This window comes from Schistosoma haematobium, chromosome 1 (assembly GCF_000699445.3).
Source record: "Schistosoma haematobium chromosome 1, whole genome shotgun sequence".
NCBI classification, from domain to species: Eukaryota; Metazoa; Platyhelminthes; class Trematoda; order Strigeidida; family Schistosomatidae; genus Schistosoma; species Schistosoma haematobium.
Window position 1 is genome coordinate 49,995,343 of NC_067196.1, and position 17,500 is coordinate 50,012,842.

The 17,500-nt window shown below is 38.7% G+C and overlaps 1 protein-coding gene across 3 annotated transcripts; it reads right to left on the reverse strand.

The window, feature by feature from the left end:
• Positions 1 to 1,133: 1,133 nt before the first annotated feature.
• Positions 1,134 to 17,056, reverse strand: MS3_00001502 (uncharacterized protein). Of its 3 annotated transcripts, none has more exons than XM_051208972.1 (10): positions 16,742 to 17,056; positions 16,579 to 16,706; positions 16,405 to 16,548; positions 16,286 to 16,356; positions 16,096 to 16,232; positions 9,925 to 10,097; positions 9,519 to 9,587; positions 3,914 to 4,270; positions 2,833 to 3,057; positions 1,134 to 1,838 (listed from the first exon to the last, which is right to left on the reverse strand). In XM_051208972.1, the coding sequence occupies exons 1-10, from the start codon at positions 16,845 to 16,847 to the stop codon at positions 1,755 to 1,757; spliced, it is 1,494 nt and encodes a 497-aa protein (XP_051074384.1). In that variant the 5' UTR covers positions 16,848 to 17,056; the 3' UTR covers positions 1,134 to 1,754. The 3 variants fall into 3 exon arrangements, with proteins under 3 accessions (XP_051074384.1, XP_051074385.1, XP_051074386.1); XM_051208973.1 differs by having other exon boundaries at positions 1,256 to 1,838; positions 2,833 to 2,964; positions 16,405 to 16,706; positions 16,742 to 16,933; positions 16,985 to 17,056; XM_051208974.1 differs by lacking the exon at positions 9,519 to 9,587 and having other exon boundaries at positions 1,336 to 1,838; positions 16,405 to 16,706; positions 16,742 to 16,933.
• Between the last annotated feature and the right edge of the window lie 444 nt (positions 17,057 to 17,500).

The window sequence follows — 17,500 nt, forward strand, 5'->3', positions numbered from 1 at the left end:
TAGTCCGTCGTATAAATTCCGGATGATGTCGACAACCTTCTCACCTACTCATTCCAGTGTCGAAGAAGTCTCCACAATGTTCTTCTATTTACACTGTCAATGAAGTTAATGTATAGTGACAAGTTCCACTCAAATGATTGTTCGACGATGATACGTAGTGTCACAATTTAGTCGGTACACGACCAATGTTATGGAAACCAATCTATTAATATCGATATCGGGCGTCTACTGAATCATTCATTCGGTTCAACAACACTCTGAAAACGTTTCCTAGTAATGATAGTAGCGTGATGCCTCTATGGTTCCCACACTTGCTCAGATTTCCTTTCGTTGGTATCTTGATGAGATATCCTTGCTTCCAGTCCGTTGGCACTTGTTACTCCTCCCAAATTTCCTGATCACAACGTGGAGTATGTTTGCCGTTCTGTGTATGACTTCAGTGCTTAAACTGGTATATTGTCAGGTCCTTCTGCTTCCCCATTCTTGATTTGTCTGATGGTCATGCTGATTTCTTCGATTGTTGAAGTGACAGCTATGGGAAGGTTTGTGTGTGCTACTTCGATGTCCAGTGGGTTCAGTGGAGCTGATCTATTCGAGAGTCCCTCAAAGTGTTCTAGAATCTGAGAGATTGGCTTGCTCTCCTTTTCCTTGACTGGTCTACAGTATTTCCATGTTAGTTTCTTGTCATATAGTTGTCTCATAATATCATTTATCTACATATTAAATTTCAACTATCAGAGTACTTCGTCAGGATTTGCAAGAATTTAAAGAGTTAACTTATTATTATGTACGAACTAACATTGCTGTTCAGTAGGTTGGATTTCTATGAATCCTATAATGTTTTACTTAAGGACACAGATATGGGAGACTCAATGGTTCTTATAATGCTTTGAAATAAACAAGATTATTTGACGTAATTGCCACATTTAAATCTCTTCAAGATATGTGACAGATCGCTGGAAATGGGTGGAAACTTTTATGATCTATATCACAGTTAAACTATTATATGTGAGAAAATTTTATGACTAAATTTTCGAATTACTGATGTTTTAAAGAAATCGGAATATGGTCGATTAAGTAAATTTCAACGGCTGATTGTTCATTACATTATTAACTCTAATATGGAATATGCACAGCAACTCTAGAGATTTGAAGCTTCTGCAACATCGAACTTTTCTTCTGAGTCCATGAATGCTTCCGGTCACCTTAATTATTTGTTATCAAAATGTTATTTGGAAATTCGAAGTTATATTTATTCACAGTTACGATAGAATTATATTCATTTCACGTCTACCTATATAATACAATAATTACTACAGCAATAAAGATTAATAATTTGTAGCAAATGATGTGTATTGTATAAATAACGAGTATGATTAAATAAATGTTTACTCTATATATTAAATTATTAAGTATTTAAATTTTAAAAGTTATTACGAAGTAATAACAATTACTGAACGAAATGAAAACAATGGTATATATGGTAAATGTTTATGATGATGATAATTATAATAATTGTTAGTTCATAATTACGTGAGAACAGTTATGATAAAGGGTGGACATCTTGGACATAGAGATCAAAGTATAATCTGATTGAATCTAGAGAATGGTAGATGGGTTACGATCTCCAGTCGATATAGTTATCATTGCATGGAATGACAAAGGAAATACTAAAGAGCATACGAACAAACAAATCCTGGAGCACTTATCAGCAAACAGAACCGTTATAATACGAAGTAAAAGGATCAACCAATTCACAATAAACAATCAATGAGGTGTTCTTCTAGATCAGCTCGGGATGCAAACATTTGATGACATCCAGGACACCACGGTTGTTCCTAAAAAATAGAAATAAGGCTTCAGAAAAGCAGAGTATCGTCTTAAGAGAATAATGAAATAGATTGACCGGATATAAACTTGTCGCGTATAAGGCAACATCCATCATCAATTTATATCGTTAATAACAGATGTCACCCAATGAGATGTATAGCCATAACTTTGCACGCAAAACTATATGGTCTGAGAAATTGTATAAAGCAGTTGATTAATAACTTAAGGAAAAGTGAACCCCAGAAAACCAGTCTAGTTTCATGCGTAAATGTGAATGTATAGATCAAATATTTACAGTTTAGTAGGTCCGGAATTACATGTATACTTAATGATGGGCAACTATCGACAGGTTTTATACCAGTGTCTGTTACTGAAAGATGTACCAAACAACTATAGTCTTTCAAGACTGTAATCCAACAGTAACAACTACGCTGAAGATTATAGCGAACTGTTGTGAAAACGGGCCACATCGCGTGGTGATTTGTCAGGACTAGTTACTTTTCTCCTAGTATTTTACCACAGAGGTGAATTTCGAGAAAACGTTTACGTTGTGTGACTTTTTAAGAATCGATTTCACACCTTCACATTTACGTGTTGACTAGGTGAACATAGATAGAATAGTCCTGTTTGGTGTAACAGCTGATAAGTTTTCTACATCCATTGAGCCAATGGAAAAACGTTTATTCTCCTCTAAAATAGTTGCTTCCAGATTAGTCTGTGTCAATGTTTAGTACAACCAAAGAAAGTGAAGCAGTCGAGGGTAAATGGTGAAATATGGACACATTCAACACTTTTAGAAAATATGCAATATAATAATAAAAATAAATTGAGTGACATTTGGCATTAACATACAGAGTTACTAGAATGGGTGAGTCTCACAGTAAAGATAAATGTCAAAATGCTATTTTTTTAGTAATAATCTGTATTTTGTTAATAAAAGCATGATATGAAAACTGTACTGAAGAAACAACCCATTATAAATGAGCGCCAAACGAAACTTACCTCATCAACTGAATAACTTGGAACAGATGGCCTCTCCATAGGTTTGTTGAACGACTCCTCACAAGGATTGAGACCCAGTTCGGTTAACCATGACCCATAATTGGAACGATTGTGTTGATTCTCCGTCAATTGCTGTATTTGGCGGCGAACAAAGCCACCAACATAGGATAAAAATGAGGGCATCAATGTTTTAGGTTCAGAAGGAATTCCGCCATTTTCAGATAACTAACAAGTAAAAATTTAGTGTACCAAGGTTTCAGTACACACATTTACGGGGGCGGTCTACAGTATTGTTGGTTAAACAACCCTGTTACATAAAGTAGAAGCTTATATATATATCACATCAATATGTTACAAGGATCAAATGAGGAAGCTGCAAATAACCTTTATTTATTCAAGTGATGAATTATGCTGGTTTATTTCCTAAGTTAAAAGTACCAAACAAAGCAGTCTCGATAGCTATAGTGAAATTAGAATTCTCATCTAACTCTAATTTAGCAGCTTGTGACATTTAGTAACATTAGGAGGATAACTTGACCATAATATACTAAACACGTTATCAAAATACGACATAAAGTTTTTTTGGGTCCGCGTGACTATCGTAACCAATGGTTGGAGCTCTTGGTGACATTGCTCAGAACCGATCACAATGGCGTCGGTGTATACAGTCTGTCATCCCTTAGACAGTGAAATTAAAATTGCTTTATATCTTTCTATCAGTTAATCCTTCCTTCCTGTACTACATGCTTATACACAATCTTTCTTTTATATATTACTACAACTGAAGTAACTGTTTCTCTGAATATGGTGTTCATCTTGTTGTGCTAATGAGGTGTGGTAACTTGGACCGATGCATATATATATGCCTGGCCCTACGTTTTAGCTGATTGGCTGATCTGCAAATTAATTTTCTCCGAACAATTGCATTGATTAAGAGATACCAAGCTGCTGTAAATGTCATTCCTGAATCTACACAGATACAACAAGGTCACAACTCACATTTGATGGAACTTCTATAAAAATACTTTCACTTTTTAATGCTAGACAACTGTTGGACAAAAAATATTGAGGAAACATTTACCTCTGAACTGTTGTCAGGAGCAGATGGAGTTGAATTAAATTCGTTGATGTTGGAAATTTCTGTAACTTCTTCACCAGCTGTCAATGGAGGGGGTACATGTTTACATGAGACACCATTAAAAGAAAGCTGTGGCCAAAGATTTAAAATACTTGGTGCACTTGGAACATTATGTGTTACAGAAGTTTCTGGTTGAGTAGGTGGTGTGTTAGCTACTGGAGCTAAGAGTTTATCATCTAACAGTGATGCCACTGAAGTTGTTGTGCTAGGTGTTGAAAAATCTTGATTCCTTTCACTTAAGATACGTAAGACCTCTTCACGAACAAGTTCCTTCAAATCAATATTTCTCATTAGTGAAGCCTATAAAAACAAAGATAATTAGAAGCCAGTAAGCTTATTAGTTAAAAAAGGTATGGCTTCAGTTTATTAGTAACACGATATAATTGCAAGACAGATTTGGAAGACTGAAAGATAAGCAAGTTATTTTTGTAGTATAATCATCCTGTTTTATGTAGGAAATTTAGTGATGTGTCATTGCACAAAGAGGATCCAAAGTAGAAATAAACTAATTCACTACCTATTTTCGAAATAACCAACGACAAAGAGCAACATTGTTTCAATTCTTTAATCAGATTTGCCAAAGGTTTAGAAAATAATCAAAAGTGTTAGTTATTTAGGTCAGTACTGATAGTTTTTAAAGCACAACACTGAAATAAAAAAATAACAAAACGGAGTACGAATAGAATTAATTTTGTTTGCTACTACATTCTAGTGAAAATCGTATTATCGATCAAGCCAATAATGCAAACCGAATATTTAGCAATTTAAAGAATGTTGGACATTTATATTTGTGTGAATAGATGCTTATAACACATGACTTGGACTCAGTGTAACATCCCGTGACATCAGTTTTCGTTTCCAATCGGACATTATTTTTATTCTCAATGGAACATTTTTGTTCAGTATGACAAGTGTGAACTTTGTTTTACTGTAAACTTATGTATTTTTACATTTATATGATGTTTATTAACTAATCAAATTTATTTAAAATCAGTATATAGATGATTGTATTTGTTCTAACCTCTTCAAGTTTTTTTTAGTTAATCTTGATTGCATTAGTATTTCGTGTTCTTACTTCGCGTTGTCGAAATAGTGACTCCCGTTTTAAAGCATAAGCAATATGACCGCGAATATAACATGAATCAATGTAATGCAATCACTAAGCTGAAACACAATCTTCGTAAGAGTTAACAATACCTACTACTCAACTGAATGAAGGTTTGATCCTGGAAGCTATTGGTTGAAGACCAAGTGCTCAGTGATCAACTAAGCTACTGCATATTGAGTGTCAAGCTACTGTCTAGCTCGATATCGACAAAGTAGGTCTGAGTCAGAAAAAAACTAAATGGAACCAGTTCAAAACAGTACGAATTCATGAAGTCAACTATTAGTTTGGGTCCTGTAGAAGTACAAAGTCCTAAATGATATCCTCTGAGAGACAAAAATGTATACTAGGGGACCCTAGTCAATGATATAATTAGATGATAACTATTAAAAAAAATCAAATATAACCTATAAACCGTAAAACAATTTATTCAGCAAAGGAATCCTTTTCAACGAGTTCATTTTCAAAGATGTACAATCGTACACATATGTGATAGACTACAGGTCAACGAGTAATAATATGTCTGTTAGAATTTGATTAGTTCTATGAAATTCGACCACATCACTGTAAATAAACAGATAGTTATTCAAGGAAAACTTTACGAAAAATGTAGAATACGTAGTCAATAAGGTGATAAGTGTGGTTGAAATGAAAGTATGTGAACGGTAATAAAAAAATCTGGATTAATAATAATAAATCAGAGTAAAGTAGAATCTTCATACACATAGTTCCCTTTATTATCTTAAATAGAGCAAGAACAAAGATTGGTGCAGAATAATATGAATTCATTTTATTCCGTTAGGTTCTCATCAGCTGCTTACAACCTAAATTATTTGAAACTCAAACTTATTACAGATATTGACATATTTATACATAAGAGTATGATTAAGGATGAATACATGTGTATTATGATGTAGCGAAGATTACGATAGAGTTAATGAGGTCATGAAATGTTTGATTCGAATAAATAAATAAAGTTAGAGAGGGAAAGTTCTAGAACATTGAAATAGTGATTAGAACGCATGAAAATAGATTAATAGTAATAAAAAAAATATGAATTGAAATCAATCATTTATGTATGATGTAATTTAAACTTCAGAAAGAGTTGCGATAATGACGCAATAAATAAATAAATAGGAGCAAATGAATAGAAAGGGTGGGGGTTATTGTTACCACGGTAAAGAAAGATTTATTACTGTCTCTTTTTGTATACATAGATCTGGTTTTAAACGTTTGATTGCTAACGATTCAGCGAATTTCAAAAGGTTGGAGTTTGATTATTTGTTAATCACCTTGAAGGACTTCAGTATATCAACTTCATGTCCTGTATCAAGGAGATGTCTTGCGATAACACTGTTGAATGCGTTCAATCCATTCAACCTTAAACTTTTTGGAATATGTTCTTTGAATCGGACGTAGGCTCTCCTTTCTGTTCTACCAATGTAACTGCTTTGGCAGGTACATGTAAACTTGTATACACAGTTGGTGGTAATATGAAAGGGATACCTGTCGACCTTTGATGTGTCAAAGAACATGTTGTTTTGGACAGGACAATCAATTTCGCTGCAGGATAACTTCTTGTCAGTGCAGTTTTTAGTCTCATATTGATTGATCCTGTGACATCGTCACCTTTGAATTGAAGTTGAATAAAATAGGCTTTTTATTTGCTGTAATTTCTTTCGGAATTTTATCTTCACATTTGCCGTATTTCTTAAGTTTCAGTGGGTATCCGTTATTCTTTAAACATTTTTTTAACATTCATAACTTCCTCTTCTAGTGTGTCGGAAGTACATATTCTTTCTGTTCTGTGAAAGTGTTTTGACCACTGCTTTTTTGTAACTGATTGGACGTTGAACTGTACCATCCTTTCTTCTTTTCATCGCGATATCGAGAAAATGGAACTTGTTTTCTTTTTCATGGATATTCGGATGTGGTTCGATGAAAAACTCTAGCAGATTTATTGCATGTCAATATCTGTAATAATTTGAATTTCAAATAATTTAGGTTATAAGCAGCTGATGAGAACCTAACGAAATAAAATGAATTCATATTATTCTGCATCAATCTTTGTTCTTGCTCTATTTAAAGTAGAATCATTTTGTAAACTTAGGGGTAGGAACAAAGAAAGGGAACAATCAATTAAGCAAAATCAAACTACAAACTATGATCATGGCACGCACAACTAAGCTTTTAAAATATGGATAGGTCTACGGAATGTTCGTACAATGTGGGAGACCGGGAGAGTATTCCAAATTGCTGCAGAAATTAGCCGATACAACATGGAGTTTCTCGGAATCAGTGAAACACATTGGATGCAGGTTGGACAGCAAACACTAGTTTCAGGGGAGTTTCGGTTATACTCCAGCCATCAAGAAGAAAATGCCCCATATACACAAGGAATTGCATTCATGCCAACCAAACAAGCACAAAATACACTTATAGGATGGGAATCTCATGGACCAAGGGCCACCAAAGCCTCCTTCAAAACAAAGAAAGAGGGCATTACAATGAACGTCATCCAATACTATACGCCTAACAACGACTACAATGAAGACGTTAAAGATCAATTCTACGATAGGCTGCAGTCAATCGTCGAGAAGTGCCCAACAAAGGACTTGACCATTCTGATGAGAGACCTAAATGCCGAGGTTGGAATGAACAACATCGGATATGAAGACATCATGGGACCACATGGAATGGGAGAAAGGAACGAAAATGGTGAGAGATTTGCGAACCTGTGTGCCTTTAACAAACTGGTCATAGAGGGCACCATATTCCCACATAAACGCATACACAAAGCCACATGGACCTCAACGGATCACACCACGCGGAACCAAATCGACCATAACTGCATCATAAAAAATTTCAGGAGGACAATGGATGATGTAAGAACCAAGAGAGGAGCTGATATAGTATCAGACCATCTGTTGGTCGCCAAGATGAAATTGAAACCCACGAAGCCCCGGACAATGGGGCGGACAACATCACGAAAGTTTAATACAGCTATTTTTCGGGATACTGACGAACTCAACAAATTCAGAATAACCCTCAACCATAGACTCCGGGCAGCAAGAGCAGCATATCTACAATTGAAGAACATCTGGAACTCAAAACAACTGTTAACCAACATCAAAGTCAGAATTTTCAACACAGTTCTACTGTATGGGGTGGAAACTTTGAGAACTACAAAAGCCATCATCCAAAAGATACAGGTGTTTATTAACAGTTGTCTACGCAAAATACTTCGGATCCGTTGGCCAGATACTATCAACAACAACTTACTGTGGGAGAAAACAAACCAGATGCCAGAGGAGGAAGAAATTAGGAAGCCGATAGGAATCACATTGAGTAAAACACCCAACTACATCACAAGGCAAGCCTTCACATGGAATCTTCAAGGCCAAAGGAAAAGAGGGAGACCAAAGAACACATTACTTTGGGAAATGGAGGCAGACATGAGAAAAGTGGACGAAACTGGATAGAACTGGAAGGGAAGACCCAGGATAGAGTGGGTTGGAGAATGCTGGTCAGCGGCCTATGCTCCATTGTGAGTAACAGGCGTAAGTAAGTATATTTCGTGGTTTCTCATCAGCTGCTTATAACCAACTATGTAGTAAAATTCGACATTGAGGTAAGATGTGATGTGAAACAATTGACATGGGTGAATGAAAAGAATCGGAATGACAAAAGGTTATCAATAATAACTATATATATACGTTTTCCTAATAGTTTTAGACAGCTTTTTAGTATAAATACGGCAATATCTACCCTAAAGTGGAGGTTTACAAGGTGAAATGTAAATTTAAGGTGTACATCAGAATAAGATCTTTAACATACAGATGAAACATACGGTTTCCATCAACAGTGCGTCCGTAAATAATGAATTAATGTCAAATGAAATCAAAATCCTATTCGAAACGTTTACACTACTTACAAAATTGACAATCTTAAACGTATCGTTCAGAGAATACTTGCAAACAACTCTTCGAATTAGTTCAAGAACATGAGTTATTTACTTTGCAACATAATGGTACAATGATCCAGTTATGTAGAGAATAAGACGAAAGGGTATGTACCTTAGGTAAATTATATAGTCTGGGGTATGATAGGACCTGGTTTTATTATTCTGAATTGGTCAGATGTTATTAAAGGATATTTTGCTCAAACGCTTGAGAATATCTGTAAGCTGCCTCTGGATTGTTTTATTTTCTTTATCTAACTTCGAAAGATTACTATCATCAGATAATAATTTTTTTGGTTTTATCTATGTAGTTTACCCGATCCAGTAGCACTATTTCTGTTCTTTTCTCTGGACGCGCTAATAAGGTTCTTCACTGACCTAAAATTTGTTACATGTAATTGGGATTGCGCAGCTTCAGAATAAACTCATAAAAGATAACCTTGCTGGATAAATTGTTTTATTATATATAAAATATATCATACCTGATCAATCGCCTCTTTTGCAAGGTTAGTATAGGCTGGAGTTTCGTGGTTTGGGGCATTAGAAAAAACCTGAATTTAGAGAGAAATTGGTTTGAGTGGTAAAAATTGGGAACTCATCAAAATAACAATGATAAAAGATAAATATTTACTTTATGTATACTTCCCATCGAAAAGACAGAAATAATTTTACGACAAGAACACAAATTCAGAAATCCGTATTCTAAGTAAATCTATATACTTGGACCCTTAAATTGAAAGGGAGTGATACGTTCTATTGTGAATTATAGAAATATAATTGAAGCTCAACATATTTGCATTGATACTGTGCAGAAGAATGTACGAGGTAGCTGATACACCTTTTACAACCAAAAGTGTACAATATTTCCAGACTATTTGAAGAACTTACCATAGATGGCAACGGGATCTCATCTGGTAAACAAGTAACAAACTTTAATGTGTGACTATCCACCTGAATACCATTAGAGTTCATATTGTTCATGCAGTGTTTATCAGGGGAATTTTGTAGCTTGTTCGCCAAATAAACTTGAGTGTATGTCTCCGAAGTGCTTTTATCGGTTTCTGAAAGTTAACAGAAAAAAGTCACACATCTAAATCCAATCGACAAAGTTCAATCACAAAATGGATATATTTGACACTCATTATGTTTACATAATCCATTTCTATACCATAGCTGCTAAGTTGATGTGGTGGTCGGGACTGACAATCGTGATGATTAAATCGAGTTATATTAGTTAGGGAAATTGTTCTTTTAGGTCCTACTAAGTCCTGGTATGGCAGATAGGGCGGTTGGAGAATTGTTAACCTATAAGTTTTGAGGTCGAAGCCACACCGCTGACTGCATAGGGGTGCGACACCAGTAAGATGTTCCCCTCAGACAGCTAGCTTCTGTAGTGGTGTTACCCAACGATAGAAGAGGCTAGGAAAAATGAACCCTAAAAGCATAATACCTCATCTTACTACACGTATTTTCGTCTCCGGAAGGCATTTTTAAAGTAAAGAGATAAAGCAGTAGGAAACCTTCAAAAAAGGCCGTGTGTGGTCGGTTTAAGGAGGTTGCTCATTGGGCTATGCAGTTACTCTTCTAGACTAAGGCCAAAATTAATAAAGTTTCCTCTACAGGTACATCAAGTATCCTTCTGCTCTATGGGCATTCAAAAAGTAATGGCCGGCCTTATACCTCTAACAACGTCCGAGATCTTGTTCGTGATCAAATTCCTTTGTCACTTCCCGATATTTCTACTGCTCCCATGATCCTGTCGCAGTTTGGGAGCCCTGGTAGTATTCTAGCCCTCACACCAACCGAATGAGGAAGTGTGGCACATGTATAGTTGGTGACTCCTAGTACTAATGCTTGTGTTTAAATAAAATAAATGTTTCCATGATTGACCCTTCTCCCACGACTTTAAGTCCATGAACCACCAATGTTAACGAATCAGGTTCACCAAATGTTGCTGCGGTTGTGCAATCTTAAGCTACAACTTACGACAAGCGAACCAGTAACTATTACGCTGAAATTCCGTTACAGCAAATTACTCAGTGTGAACAATACTATTAGGACTTTAATAACCCGTATGGTCGGGAGCGGGCCCGCCCTCCCTCTCGAAATGCTCTCACACGGCCACGCGTATACAGCCTCTGCCAGGGAAGCCCTACTCACTCCCTTCTCGTGGCATTACTGTTGTTTACGAAAATGAGAGGACGAAAAGCGAATGTCTGGCGCTTTAACCGGATCCCAAACCAATGGTGCACATAGGGCCTCAGTATCTTGAGGGAACAAGTGGCGTATGAACCAATCGTTGGTCACTGGCTACCATGGGACTGCATCTCACGATGATCCACTGCCTTGTGGGTCAGAGGCTCGGGGTGTGGCCCCCTAAGAAAACCAGCTGCTTCGGTCTGGACACCCGGGCAGTATTACAGCCCACACACAAATATAATGAAAGTGATGGTATTTACTGAAAACTATATTCTCGCTTCGATTTACAGTCAAAAAATTATTATTATTTACTACGTCATTTACTCTTTTATTCCCACTTTATATATCCTTATTTTTCGAATTACAGCAGCTCACCTATGGTGGAAACTCGGTTCTATTTTGACGTTATCGAATCACTGTCTGGCTGAAAATTGTATGCTAACACCAAATACGAATACTGAAGCAGTTTTTCTGAAACCACGTGCACCATTCGAACTGGCTGCCTTCAACGTTCGTACACTTATGCAGGTCGGACAACAGATAGGGCTGGCTATGTCTTTGGAAAGCCTTAATATCGATGTTTGTTCTCTATCCGAGACCCGTATTCAAGACTCTGATGAAGTACTACAAATTCGCTCTCCATCTGTCGCTTCAAAAAGCTTGTTTTACGTGTGTTTTTCCGTGGACACTGTGGCATCTTCGTCTGGTCTTGCTCGCCTTGGTGCCGCACTAAGCGCTAGAGCTGAGGCAGCACTAATCGATTGGATCCCCATTAACAGTCGGTTATGTGTTATTAGATTAGAAAGTTCCATCATAGTGAGAAGAAATCGGTGTGAGAAACGATGTCTCTTCGTCATCTCCCCCTATGCCCCGACAGATTGCAGCCCGGATGCAATCAAGGATGAATTCTATCACCAGTTAACTGTTCTTCTCCAGAAAGTGCGTTCGACAGATATTGTAGTACTAGCCGGAGACTTGAATGCTCAGGTCGGGCATCTAGGCACAGAAGATAGTCGTTTAGGTGGCCGATGGGGACTTGTTGGTCGCAGGACAGATAACGGGGACCGTCTACTGCAACTGTGCACAGACCACAACCTGTTTCTGGCTAGCACTAACTTTCGGCACAGTCATCGCCGATGTGCCACCTGGCGTCCTCCCTCTACATCTCAATCCTGGACTCAGATTCATCACATCGCGATCAGCTACCGTTGGCGTGGTTGTGTACAAGATTGCCGCTCCTTTCGGAGTACCTATGTGGACTCTGACCATGCCTTGGTCTGCGCCAATCTTACCTTACTTTTCAGTGGCCAACGAAGTGACCGCCACCAACGGATTAATGTTAGCAAGCTGGTTGTAACTTCTGTTGCAAGTAAGTATCGAATCGAGCTAGCTTCTAGGCTAGCTACCATTCCACCGAAAAGTATAGATGAGCATTGGTTGCAATTGCACGACCCCATCAAAATGACGGGTACAGTCAGTTGTGGGTCCGAGAAACGTCCCGCTTATAAGCACTGGGTTTCTTCAGGCTCCTTACAACTCATTGAAGCCCGTCAGTCTACTCCGAGTGACCGTGAGTTTGACCACAAAAGACGACTGTTACTCAATGAAAGTGGGCAAAGCTTGCGTACGGACCGAGAAGCCTGATGGTCGGAGCGTGCTAATGAGCTGGAAGCAGCAGCTGCATCTGGTAATTACAGGAAGCTCTTCCAACTCATCCAAGCCACTGGCAGCAAGAAGTCTGGTGTGAGCGAAACAATCTGTGAGGATGACGGGGTGCCAATCACTAACATCCATCGACGTCTTGGACGATGGGCAGAATTTTCCGAAGGGCAGTTCAACTGGCCTGCTGCTTCGGCAACATCGGTCAGACTGTCCTGCCCTCATGGCCGGTGACGACTGATCAACCAAACGAGGAGGAAGTCCGCAAGGAACTCCAACTCTTGAAGCGTTACAAATCACCTGGCCCAGATGACTTACCTCCGGCTCTTTTTAAAGGTGGTGGTGACTTATTGACTAAGGAATTGACGTTGTTTACAAAGGTTTGGGAGCTAGAGAGTGTACCAACGTCATGGAATGAGTCGATAGTTGTCCCTATCTTCAAAAAAGGGTTCACGTTGTTCCTGTAACAACTATCGGGGGATAAGTCTACTTCCGATTGCGTCCAAGCTATTGGCTTCCGTCATACTTCGTAGGTTGTTCAAAACCCGAGAAAGATTGACTCGCGAAGAGCAGGCTGGGTTTCGTTCCGGCCGAGGATGTATTGATCATATCTTCACCCTCCGCCAAATGTTAGAACACCGTCATACTTATCAAAGGCCAACAATCGTAGTGTTTCTTGACATCAGGGCTGCCTTCGATTCGTTGGACAGGACTGTTCTCTGGGATTGTCTATTAAAGTAGGGTGTACTTGAGAAGTTTATTAACATCCTAAAACCACTATATACAAACACCTCAGGCAGAGTGAGGGCATACAACCACCTCTCTCCATTGTTCCATTCGAGCAGTGGGGTTAGGCAGAGTTGCCCAATCTCACCATTCCTCTTCAACTTTGCCATCGACGACATTCTGGGAACAGCTCTGATGGATGTAAGTAATACCGGTGTGGATCTGTTGTCTAGAGAAAGACTTCTCGGCCTTCAATATGCGGATGATATTGTCTTACTGTGCGATAATGCCCAAGCCATGCAATCCGCACTTAATCAGTTGGCAATCAGTGTCCATAGGTATGGTATGTGCTTTGCACCTTCGAAGTGCAAAGTACTTCTACAAGACTGGCAGGATTCTAATCCTGTATTCACCCTGGATGGTGAGCAGATAGAAGTAGTCGAGAAGTTCGTGTATCTGGGTAGCTGCATAAGTGCTGGTGGTGGCGTGAGTGATGAGGTCATTGCATGTATAGTGAAAGCCAGAGCGGCTTATGCTAATCTGGGCCATCTTTGGCGCCTTCGTGATGTTAGTCTGGCTGTAAAAGTTCGGATCTACAGCGCGTCGGTGAGAGCAGTTTCGCCTCATGCTTGTGAAACCTGGTCTCTCCGAGTTGAGGACGTTAGACGACTCTCTGTGTTCGATCATCGCTGTCTCCGAAGGATTGCTGACATTCAGTGGCAACACCATGTCAGTAATGCAGAGGTTCGGCATCGTGTGTTCGGGCACAGAGACGATAATACAATTGGTGTCACCATCTTGAAACACCGACTTCGGTGGCCTGGACATGTTCTACAAATGTCGTCCCAGAGGATTCCACGTCGTGCATTATTTACCGACTCTGGGACTGGTTGGAAAAAGCGGAGGTGGTCAGCGTATGACATGGTGTCGTGGTATGAAGGAAAGCTGCAAAGGACTGGCTTCTGTCGGACCTTCACGACTCCCTGGCTGGGGTCCGAGAGATAGCGCAACACAGTGGCTAGAGACGTTATCAGATATGGCTCAGAATAGAAGCCAGTGGCGATCCTGCTGTAACCTTATTTTACTCTCTTTATAAAAATGGTTGTTTCTTACCTAACTGAGAGGTTTCTTCTGATTGTACCTTTCCGTTACCTCCATCATTATTTATTTATTATTGTTACACTACCTTACACTAATCTGTTCGTTACCGCTCTTTTTTACGTCCCTTACCTTTTCTCTCTCCGAATTCTCATTGTTTTGTATGGCGCACATATATTTGGTGCCCTCTTGTACTAATATTTATGTCCAAATAAATAAATAAATAATATTTTAATTCAAACACTCAGTCTAAATATCCAGATCATTTTTTACTGATATATAATCGACAAACTTAATATATATGTATCGAGTATACTGGGGAACCATGATCATGCGCAACCCCTAACCATAGTTTGAGGTGGATAACTGTGTCACACCCGATACATATTGGACTCCACTGGTCACGGCTCCTCACTAGGAGTCCAGGGGATCTTTCTAGAAGCTAGTCACTAGTGAGCACATGATTTTTATCAGTACAGGGATTTGTGGATATTGTATTATATTCAGTTGGATACTGAGGCATCTAAACGCTTCATATAATAAACTGGTTTTTACTCTAGTTGTGTGGTTGAAAAAAAGACGATAATTGTTGCGCTACAAATACTAGGATTGGGTTAGCAATTAAACAACATAGAGCAAAAATTGTTCCTGGCCAACTCAAAACTGCGTTCTAAACTACATGCTGAACCTTTTGGTGTTCGGACTTTATGTCATGGAGGGCAACAAGATACCTTAGATATGACTTCAGAATCCAATGTAATTGATATATACTGCGTCTTTGAAATGTGCGTAAAGGATTAAAGTGGCAACGCACACGATGTTACGTAGTCAGTATTGAAAACAGGTGTGATTTGCCTTCCGTATATTATGGCCCTTGATCTTGACGGCCAGTTTTGTAGACTTAATGCCGTGAATATAGCATTAAGTTTAAAGAGCCTGAAAAAGGAGCTGAATTACTAGTTTTACCGACCTGTGAACGTGACCGCAGACCCCAAGGAATGACTGCTTGCGACCGGTCACGCAAGGCTCCGCACTTGGAAAGGCCTTACCGCCGAAGGTGTGATACTTTTAGGGTCGACCTTTCATAGTTCCTTCCTTCCATCGTGAGGAAGTAACATCACTGCACATGATGGTTGCCTGAGCGGAACACCAACTTAGCAGCCACGGGCAGGTAATTATAACATATAATTATGCGGCCATGTGGCCAACTGAATTAAAAAGTTGGTACAAGTAGCAGTTCAAGTTGCGATCCCACCAAATTGACGGAAATGCAAATGAATGGCTAAAACGAACGAAGAAAAACAATAACGGACAAAAAAATGGATGACACTTCGTGACCTCACATTGTCACATCAACTTTAAAAGTGCTAGACCTACTTTTCATTGCAGCTGCCTCAGTGTGCAAGGTCTGAATTCTGTTATGCATAGAATTAAGGAAGTTGCACACATCATCGACCGTACTGTCGTCGCTAAGAAGTGATCCAGTCTCGTCCAAAACAGATTCTTCTTTAGAACTAGAATTAATTTTGAGATGATTTGTACTTAATACTAAAATGAGAAGACTTACGAGAGCGTTGAGTCAAACTTTTTGATCTCTGTTTCAATCTTCAAAATCGGCTCGATGATTTTCTTCCATTTCTAAAAGAAAGTCCGTTAGAAGTGAAGCTCTAGGAGCTGGTGACATACGCGAGTCTCTGCTTCTGCTTTACGAAGCTGATTATTTAATTCCACTAGCTCTGTCATAACGACTTGCTTCTCTTCATTGACGGCAACTAGTCGTGAACACAGCTGCCTCACGTAGGTCTTCCGCACTTCCTCGGGGCTTACCGACTAGAAAATATGATGTAGGCACAGTCTTACAATATCATCTAGCTGCTTTACTAAGTGTTCAACAGTCGATGAATGATCTGGTGTACTACTTTGCAGGGTTACAGTGATGGCAGTTTGTAATTCATCCTTCAGCAGGATACTCGATTGATTGAGAGTGCCTGACAAAAATAACTGGATAAATTATGTGGTTTACGTATTGTCTGCTTAAATAAATCAACCAGAACATCGAGGCGGGCCACAGCATCACGACGATTATCATTTTCTTCGTTAACAACAACAAATTCCTCGTTTGAATCCATAACGATGCTCAATAAACTGTGTCTGGCGCCTCTGTGCTGTTGATTCCCAACTTGGACATTCAATTTTTAAGTAATTGAAGTTTAACCTTTAGAATGACCGTATTTGTAAAAAAATTCATCATAATAATTCATTGTACTTAACACTAAGGTTGTTGAGCTTCTATAGCCGGCCATTTTGCAGTTGAAATATGGTAATAATGTACAATTTTGTTTATCTACGACAAGCTAGTATAAACTAACTGATTTGTTTTGGTTCCTTTTTATTGTTTATGTGACTTGTCCAGCAGTAACGCGATACTGATAGCCACATTAGCTGTCACATGGTGAGCTAGTTGTTCAGCAGATTGCATCCGGCTAAAATCACGGGATTCGAATTCAGATATATAGGTTTGTGCACTGATGACAGAAGACCTAAGTTCACTGTTAGCCCCTTTCTGGCAAGCCTCTGCGAGTGTCTAGTTTACTTTTGGGTAAGTCAGTTAAAAATGGGGACACCACATCTTCGGGTAAAATTTTCCAAGGTTTGATTATTCGGTGTAGAAAACCTGTATGCTACGGGTATTTTGTTAACTCTTGTCTTTTGAGACTCGCCTGCTATGTTCTCTGATTTGTCCTGATCTGGTAAGGAGAGAAAGAGGAACTATCATTGTTCC

Excerpts from the sequence above, each read along its gene's own strand:
- MS3_00001502 (XM_051208972.1), bottom strand. The coding sequence starts at position 16,847 with ATGGATTCAAACGAGGAATTTGTTGTTGTTAACGAAGAAAATGATAAT. Across the intron at positions 16,707-16,741 it reads TTTATTTAAGCAGACAATAC|GCACTCTCAATCAATCGAGT; the intron begins GTAAACCACATA and ends TATTTTTGTCAG. Across the intron at positions 9,588-9,924 it reads AGATCCCGTTGCCATCTATG|GTTTTTTCTAATGCCCCAAA; the intron begins GTAAGTTCTTCA and ends CTCTAAATTCAG.